Source organism: Brachionichthys hirsutus, chromosome 21, assembly GCF_040956055.1.
Source record: "Brachionichthys hirsutus isolate HB-005 chromosome 21, CSIRO-AGI_Bhir_v1, whole genome shotgun sequence".
Lineage (NCBI taxonomy): Eukaryota > Metazoa > Chordata > Actinopteri > Lophiiformes > Brachionichthyidae > Brachionichthys > Brachionichthys hirsutus.
Genome location: NC_090917.1, coordinates 8,505,260 through 8,522,247, shown reverse-complemented (window position 1 = coordinate 8,522,247; position 16,988 = coordinate 8,505,260). Strand labels below are relative to the sequence as shown.

General features: G+C 46.6%; 2 protein-coding genes across 2 annotated transcripts in view; one reads left to right on the top strand and one right to left on the bottom strand.

The window, feature by feature from the left end:
• egr2b (early growth response 2b) overlaps nt 1–1,100 on the top strand; it is a 2,035-nt gene extending 935 nt beyond the window's left edge. The window contains exon 3 of the mRNA XM_068754540.1: nt 1–1,100. This exon is cut by the window's left edge and continues 217 nt beyond it. Within this exon, the coding sequence (XP_068610641.1) occupies nt 1–621 (621 nt within the window). The 3' untranslated portion in view covers nt 622–1,100.
• A 2,975-nt stretch (nt 1,101–4,075) lies between these two features.
• Nucleotides 4,076–5,503, bottom strand: LOC137910200 (2-aminoethanethiol dioxygenase-like). The gene is made up of 2 exons (XM_068754634.1): nt 4,954–5,503; nt 4,076–4,576 (listed from the first exon to the last, which is right to left on the bottom strand). The coding sequence occupies exons 1-2, from the start codon at nt 5,287–5,289 to the stop codon at nt 4,124–4,126; spliced, it is 789 nt and encodes a 262-aa protein (XP_068610735.1). The 5' UTR covers nt 5,290–5,503; the 3' UTR covers nt 4,076–4,123.
• Nucleotides 5,504–16,988: the final 11,485 nt, after the last annotated feature.

Sequence of the window (16,988 nt, the reverse complement as noted above, 5' to 3'; positions counted from 1 at the left end):
CCCGACTACTCGGGCTTCTTCCAGCCGGCGTGCCAGCGGGAAATGCACGACCGGAAACCGTTCGGCCCGTGCCCGATCGATACTTTCCGGGTCCCCCCACCTCTGACCCCGCTGAACACTATCAGGAACTTTACGCTCGCGGGTCCGGCCGGTGGCCCGGATGGAGGGACGCCGCGGCTTCCTTCGGCCTACAGCCCGCAGAACCTGCCCCTGAGGCCGATCCTGCGACCCAGAAAGTACCCCAACAGACCCAGCAAGACGCCGGTGCACGAGCGGCCCTACCCGTGCCCCGCGGAGGGCTGCGACCGGCGCTTCTCCCGCTCCGACGAACTGACCCGACACATCCGGATCCACACCGGGCACAAGCCGTTCCAGTGCCGGATCTGCATGCGCAACTTCAGCCGCAGCGACCACCTCACGACGCACATCCGCACGCACACGGGCGAGAAGCCGTTCGCGTGCGACTTCTGCGGCCGCAAGTTCGCCAGAAGCGACGAGCGGAAGAGACACACGAAAATCCACCTGAGGCAGAAGGAGAGGAAGTCCTCCGCGGTCTCCTCTTCATCCTCCTCCTCTTCCTCCGGCAGCGCTGCGTCGGGCGGCGGCCGGGTCTGTTCGTAGTCCCCCCCCCCCACGACAGCGCAGCGTGACGCACACTAACCATCAAAAAGAAGGTCTAAAAATGATTCTGAAGCCATTATGAGCAGAAGGATGGAGACCACGTGCGCGCGCGCGAACCCGTTCCTGGTCCAGAACCGGAACCGACACGAATGCACTTTGCCTGTAAAGTAAAATCGATTCACGGGCGGTTGTTGTTATAACGGCTCTGTTATAACGGATTGTTTGTTTGTTTAATAAAGTTCTGCAATAACGCTTTGAAGTCTGTGAACCACGTTTTCATCCTAACCCGTTTTTGGTGACTTTATTTCCCGTTCAGTGCCTTGTTTGATGTCCGTTTGGACACCGGGACGCTTCTCATGCTCGCCCGTCCGAAGACGTTCTATTTTTGTACACATTTCGTGTATAAGTCGAAGTGTTAAACAGTTGCAGTAAACTTGTAAAACTGTGTCGGTGTATGAAATGTGTTGAACTCCGTCTTTGAGAACTATTAAATGGATGCGATGATCCTCAGTTTGGTTTATTACTTTTATTCTGTAAAGATTTCTGAGTCCTGCGAAGCCGCGACCGCATTACGCACCGTCCTTGCGTAACTCCTCTCACCCCCCGCCGGTTATTGACGCGGCCTTTTGCTTGGCTGCAGGTTGGAAACACGCAAATAGTCCATTCTCTGAACAGGAAGAGGACGTTCAGACATTTATTCTAAACACGCGCTTGAAAGACATTTAAATTCCAGGATCATGTATCCGTCCGCGGCTTCAGATCGATTAGAACAACGGAGATGCCGCGCAGCATCCTTTTACATTAAATGGATTAAATGTTTCTAATCGGGTTTATTTTAGGTACATGCAGGCACCGCTGTTTCAAATAATTCATGAAAAAGAAAATTATAAATTGTTTGTATATGTAATATTATGTAATATTTTTAATATTTTTTTTTTAAACCCGTGAAAGTTTCAATTATAAACATTAAATGTTGCATTTATACACAATATTTAGACCCCAAATTCCCAGCAAACATGCAGAAGAGCGGATTAAACCTGCTTATTTTCATTTGCCCATAAAATGAGCTTTTATTTATTCCCATCTGAAAATAACAAAAAATACAATTAACAATGCATTTGACCTGTTTTCCATTTGTCCTTCCTCTGCATCCTCCTCTTCATTCGGCCTGTTACTGATGGAGCGCAGGGCTGACGTTTCTGAAGTCTCCTCCCCCAGTCTGACACAAAACCACAGACCCAAATGTAATTACATTTCATTTAGCTGTTCCAGATTTCCCTATTATTACTATCATATTATTTATTTAGCATTTATTATTTTTATGTACCAAGATGTTACTCCTCTTGGTGCAGTGTGAAAGCACCCTCAGCATGTTTGCTTTTATATAGTGAATGAAAACAAGTTGGATTCGTGTTACCAGTTCTTGTATTTATTAGCTAAAATCTGAATATCTACCAGTAAGCAGTCATTTAAAACTTACTACCATTATATATATATATGCTATTAGAAAAAATACCTTTGCGTGAGCAACCTTAACTCAAAAGGCTTTTCTAGAGTGGATTTAAATACTTAGTTCAGTCCTCAAAAATGATGCATCACAAAAGTACTATCAGGTTACCAGATTCAGGCTCATCTCTATTGTCTTGACTCGGGTGTCTGTCACCGCCCACCCCGCGCAGCGCCGGGTGTCCTTCATGTCGACTCGAACGCATCCACCAGATGGCAGTGAAGCCAGTAAAGAATGTTTTTACCTGCAGCCTGAAGGATGGACGCACCGACAGGGTCCTTCGGCTCGACTGCATTTCATCTGCATCGTTTGTGAAACTGTGCATAAATATAAAAACACAAATGCGTGATGTGGATGAAGTGCTTCATCCACATCACGCATGGACACAGCGCTATGAGCGAGCCTTTGAGCAGCCACACCTGTGTAGAACCAAACCTGTGTAGAACCACACCTGTGTAGAAGTACGCCTGTGTAGAAGTACGCCTGTGTAGAACCACACCTGTATAGAACCACACCTGTGTAGAAGTACACCTGTGTAGAACCACGCCTGTGTAGAACCCACACCTGTGTAGAAGTATGCCTGTGTAGAACCACACCTGTATAGAACCACACCTGTGTAGAACCACACCTGTGTAGAACCACATCTGTATAGAACCACACCTGTATAGAACCACACCTGTGTAGAAGTACGCCTGTGTAGAACCACACCTGTCTAGAACCACACCTGTGTAGAAGTACGCCTGTGTAGAACCACACCTGTGTAGAACCCACACCTGTATAGAACCACACCTGTGTAGAAGTACACCTGTGTAGACCCACATCTGTGTAGAACCACACCTGTGTAGAAGTACACCTGTGTAGACCCACATCTGTATAGAACCACATGTGTGTAGAAGTACACCTGTGTAGAAACCACACCTGTGTAGAACCACCAGTAAGGCAGGGACAGGCTTTGGCATAGAAATGCAGAGAAGACAAACAGAGCGCCAGGCAGAGATCCTGGTGGCCCCCCAGCATCCCCCCAGCGTCCTCACAGCGTCCTCACAGTGTCTGAGGGCCTCTGAAGACAATACAATGAAAGGACGGCCAGCTCTCAATAGTGACGGTTTCTGGAAGGTTCTGATTCCGTGTGGCGTGCCAGAGCTCCAGGTTCTGCTTCAGTGTAATTGAGCAAGGCACTAAATTCCTTCAGTCTGTTCCATAAAGGATGAGATAAACAGCCAGGGTTAGAGTCCAGAAGCCGCCTTGAATGGACCTCACAAATCAGATGAGGCTGAAGCTGAATCCTGGCTCCTCTCGCCGCAGGTCAGAGGTCAAACACGGGTCAGAGCGTGCGACGCTACTGGAACGGAACCAAGCCGAGTGTTAGAAATACATGGAGTAAAATAGAAAGTGTGACCTATCCACAAAAAATGTATTGATCAATAGAAGGATGTATTGATTCGTGTGGTGTGGTGTTCCTGAGACGGTTTAGTCGGGGACTGGGGGGGGGGGGTCACTCAGCAGCTGGGGGTTGAAACCATCACTACTACAACGCCTTCTTCTGCCTCACTCTTAGATCCATCCATAATAGGAGACCCACCCCTGAACATGAATAAAGAAGCATAGAAGCACGTTTAAGTCTATCTATGTTCATAGATAGATAGAGATCAATAGATAGAGATCGATAGGTAGATAGATAGATAGACAGATAGATGATAGATAGATGGATATAGATAGATAGATGATAGATAGATAGATGGATATAGATAGATGATAGATAGATGATAGATCGATAGATAGATGATAGACCGATAGATAGATGATAGATCGATAGATAGATAGATAGATGATAGATCGATCGATAGATATATATATAGATAGATAGATAAAGGGGTGTTGTAGCAGTCATACTTTTCATTTTATTGATCCTCTGTTAGAGTTTCAGGAATATAAAGCCCCCCCCCCCCGACTCTAATGAGTGAACGTCTGCAGTGCCGCTGCTCTGACCCCCCCTCAGAAAGAGACCGCGGGGCCCGGATAGGGCTCCCCCCCACACCAGAAGTCCTCCGGCTGAGGGACTTCCAGCAGCCAGGTCACCGCTGTCTTCTCCTTCTTCTCTCCCTGGTGCTCCTTGATGCTCTTTCCACCCGCCCCCCCTTCCTCCGCTGCAATCTGCAGGACCCTGTAATAGTGACAGTCCCGCCCATCGTCCGGATCATATGGGGGGGCCAGGATATCCAGGAACGCAGCCGGCCCCTCCACTGCAGCGATCTGGTGGAAGTTATCCTGCACAGGCGTGAGGAGGCACGGCCCACAGTGCTCGGAATACTCGGCGACGGAGCGGAGGACGGAGCGCCGCAGGAAGGAGGTCTGGGGAGGAGCCAAGGGCGGCTTGAACTGGGGCGGCGTGCTCAGGTTCTCCTCCAGCTGGTCGTAGCTGCTGATACGAACCTTCCCGTAGAGAACCTGAAGAAACAGAACCCAGAATAAGGTCATGGTGCTACACAGGTTTACAATTCCCTTTGCTCGTTTATTACTACACTGTCCCCCCCCCCCCCCCACGGATTCTCCTATCAAGGACCGCAGATATTATTCTTAGATGTTGCCCATGGAATAATTCTGATTGGATTTTTTAGCTTTTTCCCACAGTTTTGATTTTTTTTCTCCCTTTAAAAATAGAAATCTGATATTAAATCAATCAGATTTACAATGATTATAAATGCCTCTATAACTTGACTGATATATTTAGGTGAATCATCTTTAAAAGAAAATTAGCATGAACACAAACACTTCCTGTAAACGTCTGACGTCACGTTTGGGTCCACGCCCACCCACGGACAGACCTTCAGCATCCCGTTCATGCCTGGGTGGTCGTGCAGCGGCATGGACGCGCCTGACGTCATCAGGAAGACCCCCATGCTGAACACCTCCGTTTCGCAGATGTGCATGTAGGTGACCGGGGGCCGTTCCAGCGCCGCGGCCCCGGAGCTCCGGGGGGGGTTCCGGGGGGCGATGTTTAGGTCGGCCGCCCTGACGGCCGTCACCAGGGCGCGCAGCTCGGCGGCGACGTGCCCCCCCCCGCCGCTGGACGCCCCGCTGGACGCGCGGAAGCCTTTGAAGGTGCTGAAGGCTGTCTGCGCGATGTCCTGGATGAGAGGCGCTTTGCCGTCCCGCGACATTCCGGGAACAAACGATGGGCTGTCCGCGTTTCGGGAATAACGCAGCGTCAAATGCGTCCTGAAGCGGCCGGCGGCGCAAAGTGTCCCCAGAGCGCGGCGCAAAGTGTCCCCCAGAGCGCGGCGCAAAGTGTCCCCCAGAGACCGTGCGTCCGCGTCCAACCAACACGCAGAGGCGATTCCAGCAGTAATTACGCGTCATCCATGATGGGAATGACTTATTCCGACCCCAGATTAGATCCTCGAGTCGTCGCTGGCTCCGTTAACACGGTCTGCGCACGCGCCGGAAAGCACCGAGGGAAATGTAGTTTTATAATAAAACGCGTCCGCGTTGTTCTTGCGCAGACACGAGGAGTGCGTCGTGCGTAACGCACCTTTAAGACAGGAAGGCGACCGGAATGATTTTAAAGGATGCTGGGGCTCGTGGTGACGTTCCTAAAATAATAGAACAGCACGGACTCCGCTTCACGGGGACTACATGTCCCAGAGGGCCCTGGGGTTGGAGGGGAAGGCCAGACAGGCCATTGAACTCTCTGGAGCCCTCCCAGCGCTGCCCCCCCCGTCCTGGACTCATTCCACGCTGCTCCAAGATTCCGTCATTAAACGTTAACAGCTTGGCAGAAATTTTGTTTGATCCAAATACGTTAATATTTGCATACCTGTGGGCCATTTATACTGAACACGTGATCTAATAAATATATTCATCTTCATCATCATCATCATGCATATTATAAATACAGTGGAACCTCGGTTCTCCAACGACTCGGTTCTCAAATAACAAAAATATGGAGTTAAATATGGAGTCTCCCAAGGAGAATGAAATACATGCTCTCCTAAAAGGGAAGAAGAATAAATCCAAGTATTTGTCACGCCTTGCCTCCTCCCCTTTCTACTTACAATAAAGGTAATTGCAAGATGAACATTCTGAGTATTATAACTAAGGAAAGGGGAACGTTTCAAAATGAGCCTCATTTGGACACACTTGTGAGTGTTTTTAGCTTGAAGTACCTCCGAACATGCATGTAATTATTGATCAATGTTTATTAAATTTGACACAATCACCAGATGTCCCCTTAATCAATGGCTGTTACAAGGGCACTTGTTCCCGCCCTCATTTACATACGCTAATAATATGTAAATGACTCCTGCACCTGAGACTCCCATGGCTGCGTGAAAACCAAAGGATGAGTAAACCCGGAAATAAGAGAAACGTCACCAAAAGCGAGTTGGAGACGCTTTTAACTGAAGTGTAGGCGCGTAGAAATATACGCTGTCCTCCGGTAAAAGCCGTGAACGCGAGAGGAGCGTGCGTGTGAGGCTGATAGAGACATCTCACACTTTACGCACGGAGTTATTAACGTGAGTTCTTTGCACACAGAGACAATCAGGGGCTCGTTAGAAAGATCTGAAGCTGCATTTTAACCAGCAAACAGCAAGTCACTAACTTTAACCTGACTAGTAGTGATGCTGTGAAGACGGGACAGTGTTTGGGGGCGCGCATGCGCACCACGGGACCAACGTGAATGGATGAATATGCTGATGCTCTGATGACATCAGGAACACCGGCTCTCGCTGCAAACTGCGCTTTAACGTCGGCCCGTTCAGATGCATTGTGGGAATGTGATAAACCGGGAGGACACGCGGATGGTTCCGTCCCGATCGGTCTGCCCCGGTAGAGGAACCCCGGTGTGGTCAGCACCTGTACCGGTACCGGCAGCGCATGGGTCCGCGCGGTGACCTCTAGGTGTCACCAAAGAGCCAACAGCTGAACGTGCGTAAAGCAGCCATGACGTTGGCGTGAGGCGGCGCGCATCTCCGCGGTCATTTCACTCTTCATACATGTGAACTTTGAGAAAGTACGTACGCCAGATTATTGTGCGTACGCACGGCTGATCCACGAGGCCCGAGATGTTCCTCTGAACTGCTGTTATCCATGTTCACACGCTGATACACAGGGAAATGATGACGTTGAAACGACTCCCCATCAGAGTAACATGGCAGCTACTCGACTGCGTCTCGGGTCAGTGAAGACAGTCTGTGTTCCCAAAGCCGGTTACTGAAAGGGCATCTCGCCACCCCGCGTTTAAGCTTCATAAAACAATATTGTCTGAGTCTTGTGTTCACTGAGGACAAAGCTGTGAATCCCTCGCTTGTCTGAGATCCTATTTGCATTTGCTGCAGAGCCGAAATAAAGGCAACATTATTCACTGGCGTTTTAAAATGTGCATGACTGACATAGCGGAGAAGTCAAGTTAGCTTCACCAAGCAGCCAAGAAGCTCTGAACGGAGCGAGAAGGCCTTCGGCTTGGCAACAATCCGACCGCAACACAGGCAACGTGCACTTAAACAACGTGCACATTTATACACGTCATGTTCATTTGACTGACAAGTACACAGGTGGAAGTACAGGTTGCTCATTCTCACAAACCTACCCCCCCCCAACACACACACACACACACACACACACTCCTCTGTTCTCTGGAATAAGCATATTGAGACAATGATAGCAGCTACTTATGGATCACTGTGCAGCGAGTCAACGTGGCCTTTGTGTTCCGTCAATACGCGGCCTGTTCTCCACCATCAGAGTTGTCATTATTGAGCAGCGCGCTCCACGGATGAGAACATGAGGAGCCTTTTATGTGTTGCCCCCTGAGGCCTCGGTGAATCGTTGAGAATGAAGCCAACTGTGCTGTCCCTCAAAGAGCGCTAACAACACGGGCCAAAGTTGAAAAGTCATCAGCTTTCCGGAAAGAAAACTGCCTGCATAATTTGAGTGGACTGTGTGACTCCTGTAAATGTAAAGGTGAGTGCTAAGTGCTAACCTGCTAACTGCATGGCTGACATCTACGGAGGCAGCAGCGGTGCTGGCGGGTGCGTCGCTGCGTTGGAGCAGGTGCTGCTGCCTGTTTCAGGTGCATCCCGACTCATTACAGGCGGACGCTGAAGACATTCTGCGTGCGTTACAACAGCGTGGCTTCTGTCCTTCAACGTACGAATGCCTTCAGTACTGCGTTGCCGTTAGCAACTGTCCAGGCACTTTTTGCGTATTTGTTGACTTTATATTCCAAAACTACGTTGAGGAGCAAATTTCTGCCTCCCTGTCTGAGTCAGAGCTCCTGCACAGTGTCAGAGTTTACAAAAAAACAAAGTCACAATGCAAGTGTAGTTAGGGGCAGTGGGAGACACACTCACACTCACACACACACACACACACGCACGCACCAGAGAGAAAGACTGGATGATAACAGTCCACTACATCTCCATCAGTCAGGGCCCAGAGGAGTGTGAGTCAGAGTGTGGAGCAGTGGCGTGGAACCGGCCCGTTTGTCACTGCCCTTGCTTCGATAAAGGCCGTTAGCTCTGTGTAAACTGTCCGACTTCACTTCGGTGAATTGACTTTTGTTACTTTTGCTGTTGTGCAGAGAACCATTGGAAGTGATTGAGCGTAAACCTGGTCAGGCATCCTTTGTTCTCTTAACGTGCTGTTATTGGCGAATGCTCGTCTCATTTTGAGCACGCCTGGGAGAGGAGCTGCGCCTGAAACACTTGTAGCATTGCACAACTTCTTAATGCATTGGTGGTTCAGTGGTAGAATTCTCACCTCACCGCAGGGGGGCCATTAAACGGTCAGTCACGGCCAGCAGCTTGCTTTGAATTGTTGTTGTGTAAAAGTCCTGTCTTACCTTTGCACAATAAAACGTCTTTCCAGCATTGTCAGATTTATCTGTAGAATGTTTGGCACCAGCTAGAACTTCAGGAGCCAACGACGGCATTGCGAGGGTGGAACGCCAAATTTAGACATCTTTTTTTTTTAAATGTACTCTGACAATTTAATTGCCAGCGGTGAATTGGGGGGAGGGCTGATTGGAGCCGCTTTACCAACAGCAGAGTTGTCCATTGCTATGCTAGTTGTGTTTGCGACATGCAACCAGAGGCTCTCCTCCTTCAACAAACTGACAAACAAAGCACCAGCTACAAATAGCGTACAATATAAACTATCATATCACACAAACATCATCTACTGGTGACTTGACTGGGCTATAGGGGACATCTGCAGGTGAAAAGGGAACCAGAAGGCTCCAAATATTCAAACTCTTGTCATGGTAAAGTATTGTTTGATCTTATTTGAGTTCTTTCCTTGTTGATCTCGCCTGTTCTCCTCCCGTTTCATACATTCTCTTTCTGCCTGCGAATGGAGTGACGATATCGGTAGAATGATGCTGAGGATGGAGCTGCCAGGGAACAGGGCTAGAGGACGACCCAGGAGAAGAGACATGGACGTAGTGAGGGAGGACATGAGAGTGGCTGGTGTTGGGGAGGACGATGCAAAGGACAGGGCTAGAGGACGACCCAGGAGAAGAGACATGGACGTAGTGAGGGAGGACATGAGAGTGGCTGGTGTTGGGGAGGATGATGCAAAGGACAGGGCTAGAGGACGACCCAGGAGAAGAGACATGGACGTAGTGAGGGAGGACATGAGAGTGGCTGGTGTTGGGGAGGACGATGCAAAGGACAGGACTAGAGGACGACCCAGGAGAAGATACATGGATGTAGTGAGGGAGGACATGAGAGTGGCTGGTGTTGGGGAGGACGATGCAAAGGACAGGGCTAGAGGACGACCCAGGAGAAGAGACATGGACGTAGTGAGGGAGGACATGAGAGCGGCTGGTGTTGGGGAGGACGATGCAAAGGACAGGACTAGAGGACGACCCAGGAGAAGAGACATGGACGTAGTGAGGGAGGACATGAGAGTGGCTGGTGTTGGGGAGGACGATGCAAAGGACAGGACTAGAGGACGACCCAGGAGAAGAGACATGGACGTAGTGAGGGAGGACATGAGAGTGGCTGGTGTTGGGGAGGACGATGCAAAGGACAGGACTAGAGGACGACCCAGGAGAAGATACATGGACGTAGTGAGGGAGGACATGAGAGTGGCTGGTGTTGGGGAGGACGATGCAAAGGACAGGACTAGAGGACGACCCAGGAGAAGATTTGATTTGAGGTGAACAACAACGATTGATGAGCATGGCTAGTCTAACGCTACAGCTGATGAGAACCGTTGGTGCAGAATAATACCCCAAGATCTGCTGATCCCGGGTCTGACATCAGCTGACTATCGTGTGTCGTGGTCGTGGCGGGCCGCTGGACGTGTAATCAGGTCTCAAATCTGGCTCCGTGACACTCTAACCTTTTGGTCATTGAGTATTTGCGCGTGCTCATGTGAAGTAATTCAGTGCTCTGGAGCACCGTCCTTTCAGTGTGTGTGTGTGTGTGTGTGTGCACTGCAAAGGACGCGAGCTCAGCCAGAACATTTCACAGCAACATTACCCAAAATATCAGAATGTAGAGAATATTTCAATGTACATTGCATTTGCATTATTCTCAGTGCAACTCTTTTGGAGCTGAAGACAATTCTGCTGTTGTATTTATACATTTGTTGATCTTTATGACAGAATGACAATCATGAAACCAACCTCAGTTTGAGCAGTGTGTGTGTGTGTGTGTGTATGGGTGTGTGGGTGGGTGGGTGGGTGAATGGGTGAGTGTCAGTGGCAGGAAGGAGCCACCTCCTTACCCCGCCCCCCCCAGCCAGGCCCTTTGTTCCCTGATGATGTATGAGACAGCGTCTCCCTTGGAGTACCACAGGAACATGACAGCGGAGCACCAACGCTGTCCCATAATGGAGACTGATGAGACGGCACCTGCTCTCCTCACTTTGTACACAACTCAGATTGAGTTCGCGTGGCACTCCAGGCTAATATGGAGCCCATGGTCAGCTTTGGGAAGGGTCCTCGTAAGTGAAGACTTAACCCGACGGCAGCTCATGTCTGTGCGTCCGCCACGACCTGACAAGCGGATAGATGGATGGGTGGACGGACGGACGGGGACCTGTGCATATCTTTGTGGGCTGGATGTCGGTCACGGAGGGGCGAAGGGGACCCTGGTCCTCTGGTTCCTGTTGGACATTCCTGAGATGACTGAGCTGAAGTCAAAGGCAGCAAAGCCATCTTTCACCAAAGCATTCAGGCCGCATGCCGTCAGCCGGGGAAGGTTTGATCCCCGAATGAGGTTGTCACTGTGCTGCCAAGCAGGACTCACTCAAAATAGGACAGCATGTACCAGCATGGGGCCAGCGCTTTGGTGATGCCAGTCATAAGTATATTTTTAAGAAGGTGTATTATTCAGAAAAGAATGGCAGGAGAGACGATGTCTCTCGGCTGGCCTGGGAACAGCTCGATATGCTTATTGTCTGCAGCAGCAGAGATTTACAGTTCCGTCTTGGGGGCGCTGCTTTGGGTAAACAGCTGTTTGTCTCTTAAATGAAAAATAATATAAAACTCTTTAAGTTAAATGGAAAATAACATTTACATAAATCACTGGATAAATATAAGTAATTTATTTTTTGGCAGGATAGCAGGTGAGGCACGGCCTCGCACCTGCCTTCCCTGACCGCAGGGTATTAAATATTAAATGTATTAAATTTGTGCCCCTCATTTCTACAAAATGGATCTTTTAAAGGAGTACTTTTCATGGATCTATGCATCTACACTCGACCATTCTATTAACAGAAGCAGCATGCGTATGTCATGAGGGGAACCAAACAACTGCCAAACAAGGAAGTGAAATCGGGTGATCAAGGCCGGCTCATAGGTCATGGATGTTTGGAAAGGCCTTCCTCTCCGTTCATTAGTTTATGTGTACGTGGGCGAATGTGTGTCAGCACTGATTTTTGAAAGTCATACTGCTAAATGCAGCCCTACTGCACCGCTCCTTGACATGTGTGTGTTGCTCAAACGTGTGGGGGAGCAGAGGGACGGATTGGCAAACCAGTGGCTGGGATGTTGACAGGAACAAGTACATGTTGGCATAGTAACAAGCCTTCCCAAATTTACGACCAGAAAAAAGTCAGAAATATATCAACAAGTGACAACAAAGAATGCACAGAAAGATCAAGCAATGTTCATCCTGAGCGCTGCACCAGATAAAAAGAGCAAAGCATCGTTATAAAGTCGCACAGAGATGATTCCCTACGCACACATTTATCTACAGGCAGCGTTTTATCATATTTACAGCAATATTAGTGCACTTTTTTAATAACTTTTTAATAATTCTAATCTTGATGGAAAAAAACCCCCAAATATTACATATTAAATACAAACTAAATCTGATTGTTGAATGTTAAACCTCTGTTAAATTCACATGCAACATTAAATCTAAAGGTTGATAAAATTAAATATATATTTTTTTATAATATTTTTAAACAAATGTTTATTACTTTGTTATGTTCTGTATGAACGCAGAGCATAAGATGTTCAAGATGACTGTGACTAGGCAGGACCCATAGTCAGAGGCACTAACCACTGTGCCAAAACAACTGCGAAAACCCCATCGGATGACAGTAAACATAAAAGCAACGTCTGGAAGTGAATTCATTATTATTGTTATTATTTTGGAACATCAGTCGGAGCCCAAGCCTCAGACTGAGAAACTCTTTCTGAGGTTCTACGATGCTTGATCTGCCATTCTGACCAGTTTCGGGCGGCTGTGGCTCAGTTGGTAGAGTGGGTCGTCCAGTGATCAGAAAGTTGGAGGTTCGAATGTCGAAGTGTCCTTGGGCAAGACCCTGAACCCCAAATTGCTCCCAGTGGGTCTGGCAGCACCTCGCATGGCAGCAGTCGCCCACTGCGAATGTGTGTGTGAATGGGTGAATGGGTGAATGGGTGAATGTGAGGCCTCATGTAAAGCGCTTTGAGCGGTCCATTTACCATCTATTCAGGATGAACTACACTGATCCTCAGAACTTTTTCTGTGTCCTCCTGCAGGTCTAAGACTCAATCCCAACATCCTGGTTTTATTCACTGCAGTACGTTGACTATGGACATTTTCCTTTTTCCTGTCCTGGACTAATTCATTTAAATAAAACCCCAGTTTTGCACCTGATGACCCCGCGGAGTGCTGCCATGTTGCGTATGCGTGTTGATCCTTCAGATGCTAGAAGCTGGAGGCAGCGACGTAGAACTTCTGGTTATGGACTCATTCATCTCTCTTCTCTCTTCTCTGATAACACCAGGTCCTCTCTGCTAAATGACGGATCATTCCTCCTCCAACACCACAGCGCTAAATCTGAACCAATTCATCAGTTCAGTGTGCGTGTGTGTGTGTGTGTGTGTGTGTGTAGAATATAAGAATAGAATAGAAAGCCTTTACTGTCATGGCATAGTAGCTACACAATGAGATTAGGAGTGCAGCTCCGTCTGGTGTCTAAAACAACATAAAATACAAATGATAACAGAACATTCAAGTACTTGCAGGATACAAGTGTGTGTGTGCGTGGGTGGTTCCACTCAGACCTGTGTAGTGTTTTTTTAGTGGGACATTCATTGTTAAATTAGTTGTATTTATTGTTATATTGTTTTAATCTTCAGTCCTCTGTTACTCTCATGTAACCCAAGACCACCCGTATATTGTTTGCCCCCCGCTGCCTCTTGGAAAGTCAGAATGAGCTGATATGTTCTGGTCCGAGTTTCCCTGATATGTTCTGTTGAGGACAGGCGTGAATGCAGAGAAAAGAGATTATTGATGAATTTGAGATCCAGCGACTCAGACCACAATCAGAGTTGGTCTGAACCCCCGATGTTTCAGGGGAGTAGCCGTGTGCACTCTGTTTTTAAAGGATTCCCCACCAAACCAGGAAACACAATATATGCTGTCTGAGACACTTTGATCTCTATTTCCTGCATCAAGTGTAACATGCTTCACGTTTCCTGTCTTTGTTTTTCATCGCCACGCGGCAGCAATTAGTTGCACCAAGTCAGATTTCGCTGAGAGAGTAAATAACACAGCCTCCTTTTGTCAGCAGTAGAGAAAGTCTTTTTGAGAACGTTGCATTTTCAGCTACTGAGGGAGTAAATAGTTTTAAATCTTTGTTAAAAACAGTCAAACACCAGTTTGTTCAACCGTTCCAGGCCGTCCATTCTGTAATGTATGACACAAGTCATTCTTTCTTTGCATTAAAAAGGTCTGAGTGATGTTCATGTTAATTTACATGTAGAACTCAGGCCCCGTTATTTCCTCATCTTTATTAATTATTCATGTTTCCAGTCGTGATTTGCTTGCGCAGCAAACTGGTCAGACCGACGGTGATGAAATCCATTTTATTGTTTTAACATTTTCATTTTGCAGTCAGCCATTTAATTGTGGTCGAATGTAGGAAGTGAATGCCCTCGTTAATTTTGACTAAACATGCACTCTCATATACACCCACAGAGGGAAACTCCCTGTTAGTACAGATGTGACATAATAAACAGTCATCAACCGAACACTTTGCAAGTAAGGATGAGTGAGTAAATATGGTTGGGCGTCATTTGGAATTTATTTTTTTTAATTCTAAGCGTGATTGTGCTTTTCAGTTCCAGTTTTTTACGGTTCTTGAAGAAAAATGTATATATTCAAAAGGTTCTGCATAAATAATTCTAGAACCTAGACCACACTAGAAATATTCACACTGGCTACCGGTGCTAGCAACTAATGGACAATCAAAATAATAATTGTGTTTGTTGATCCACAACTCAACAACAACCTGCTGGAGTTCGATGACTACAGGCAGAGTCTTGTCTTTTGTATTTTCTTCTTCTTTTTTAAACATATACTTATATATACTTTTATTTTTTGCATTGACACACAACACTGCTACACTGCTCCTAGTAGTTTGTCTTCTGGCCCCATCCAGTGGTGCAAAGTTTCCATTGCAGTGATAGTGCTTTTCATAACATGATTTTTACACCACAAATTATTTTCATTATTCATATTTTCACGGATCTCACAAGGTGCTGATGTAAGCAAAGACATTTATTAAATCGTTCAGCACACACTTGTAAATTCTCTTCATTCCCTTGTAATAAATTGTGCCTGTATTTTTATTTTCATATGCTTTATCAAGCTGCTCATAGCATTTCATTGCTACTGGATGATAGTCATTCATACAGGCTGGATTTGATGTTTAAGGCACAGATATTACAGTGGCATGTTTGCGAGGTCCAAAATGAACCTTTTGACTAACTCAAGTCGGCCGGTAGATGAAAAAAAATCGCAATGTTTTTTTATCAGCCAAAAATAATAAATTGCCTTTTTGTGTTCCATATACATACATTTCTAAACATTTCATTGCGATAAAGTATTATTTTGAATACGAATTTAAAGACGAGTCCAGAGGATTGCCAACACCCTGAGAAACAGATAAGGACCGGGCTGGTCAACCAGATGGGTGAAAAAGTCTGGATGAAACTATTAAATCAGAAGGGCTTGTTTAATCTCATTCGTCTCACAAATGTATCACTTTAGGTTGTTTTGCAGTCAGCCATTTAATTGTAAATTTTAAACTGACAATGTATGCGCCTCTCGGGCCTTAGTCAGCTGGGATAGGTCCATTCATTCATCATCATCATCAAGAATTAATACATTTCTAAACTAATCAGCACTTAATTAAGGTATTTACTGAGATTTGTCTTCCATTTGTGATTTTTTTTTTTTTAACAATTTCATCTCAGAAATTCATGTCTGGGGAGATGGATCCATGTTCAGACTGTTGCCTCTGTGACCCGGCCCCGGATAAGTGGAGGGAGATGGATCTCAGGAATTCGTTTTTAACATGTACACCTCACCCCTACCAACTGATATTTTTTCAACCCGTTGCTTTTTGTACCACGACCTTTTACAATCTGTATTTTTGGAAATTCACTGGGCCGACGGGGGCGGAACCTTAGAGAATCTAGTTTCCACCCGACTTACTACGTATTGGTACACTTCCGCTTCCGCTTTTAGCTCTAATTGAGAGTTTTCTGTGGGTTTTAACCCAGTTTTATTGTATATTGTTGTGTTGCCTGTGTATATTTATATACAGTGTATAATTGTATGTACTGTGTTGTTTTTATTTTTATTTTTGGGCTTGTACGGCACTTCATTGATGGACTTCCGGGCCAGAGGTCATATACACATGTGAGACCAAAGCTGCCTCCACAGTAACAGATCCACGTTCAGGTACGGCAAAAAAATTAAATAAGAATTAAAAAAACATTAAACAAATGTGCGAAACCGCTATGAAACCCCGTCGTTAGCCAGTTAGCTTCTGTTGCTACTGAAGACGTTTCTCATTTACTCTTCTCACTGGATCCGGAACCAAAGTGCTCCAACCTAAAAGATAAAAACAAATGGAGTATTTCATTGAGCTGAATGTAACAAATTAATGTCAATACACAATATGTTAGATTAACCCAAATATGAACATAGAAAAAAGTAAGTTAAACATAGTTGTTTTAATATGTTTTCTCGTGTCGTTTTTCTTCTCGTCCTCGTCGCTGTTTCGGTGTTACGACGATAACGATACGCTCTCATCAGAATGTTCGTAGCTGTTGCAAAAATAAATGAGTGGATACGCTGTAAAAAAATACTGAAGAAAGATGCCTGAAGGTTAATGAGAAAGTATCACATTGAGATGGTTCAATAAGTAGCAGCGTGTCCGTGAACGCATCATGGGTCAGTGTCCACTGGGCGCAGATGTGGACACCCAATGTCTTTATGGTTCAGGTGGAGCGCCAGTAAAGAAAGATGGCGTTCCAAATGCTTTTGTCATTAAAGCGTGGATGCTTCTAACCAGGTGGAGCCCAGAAATGAAACGGGAGTGCCGTACTTCACTGTTTTCA

Coding starts and splice junctions, on each gene's coding strand:
- LOC137910200 (XM_068754634.1), bottom strand. CDS start 5,289: ATGTCGCGGGACGGCAAAGCGCCTCTCATCCAGGACATCGCGCAGACA. Junction 4,577..4,953: donor GCATGAACGGGATGCTGAAG/GTCTGTCCGTGG, acceptor CTGTTTCTTCAG/GTTCTCTACGGGAAGGTTCG.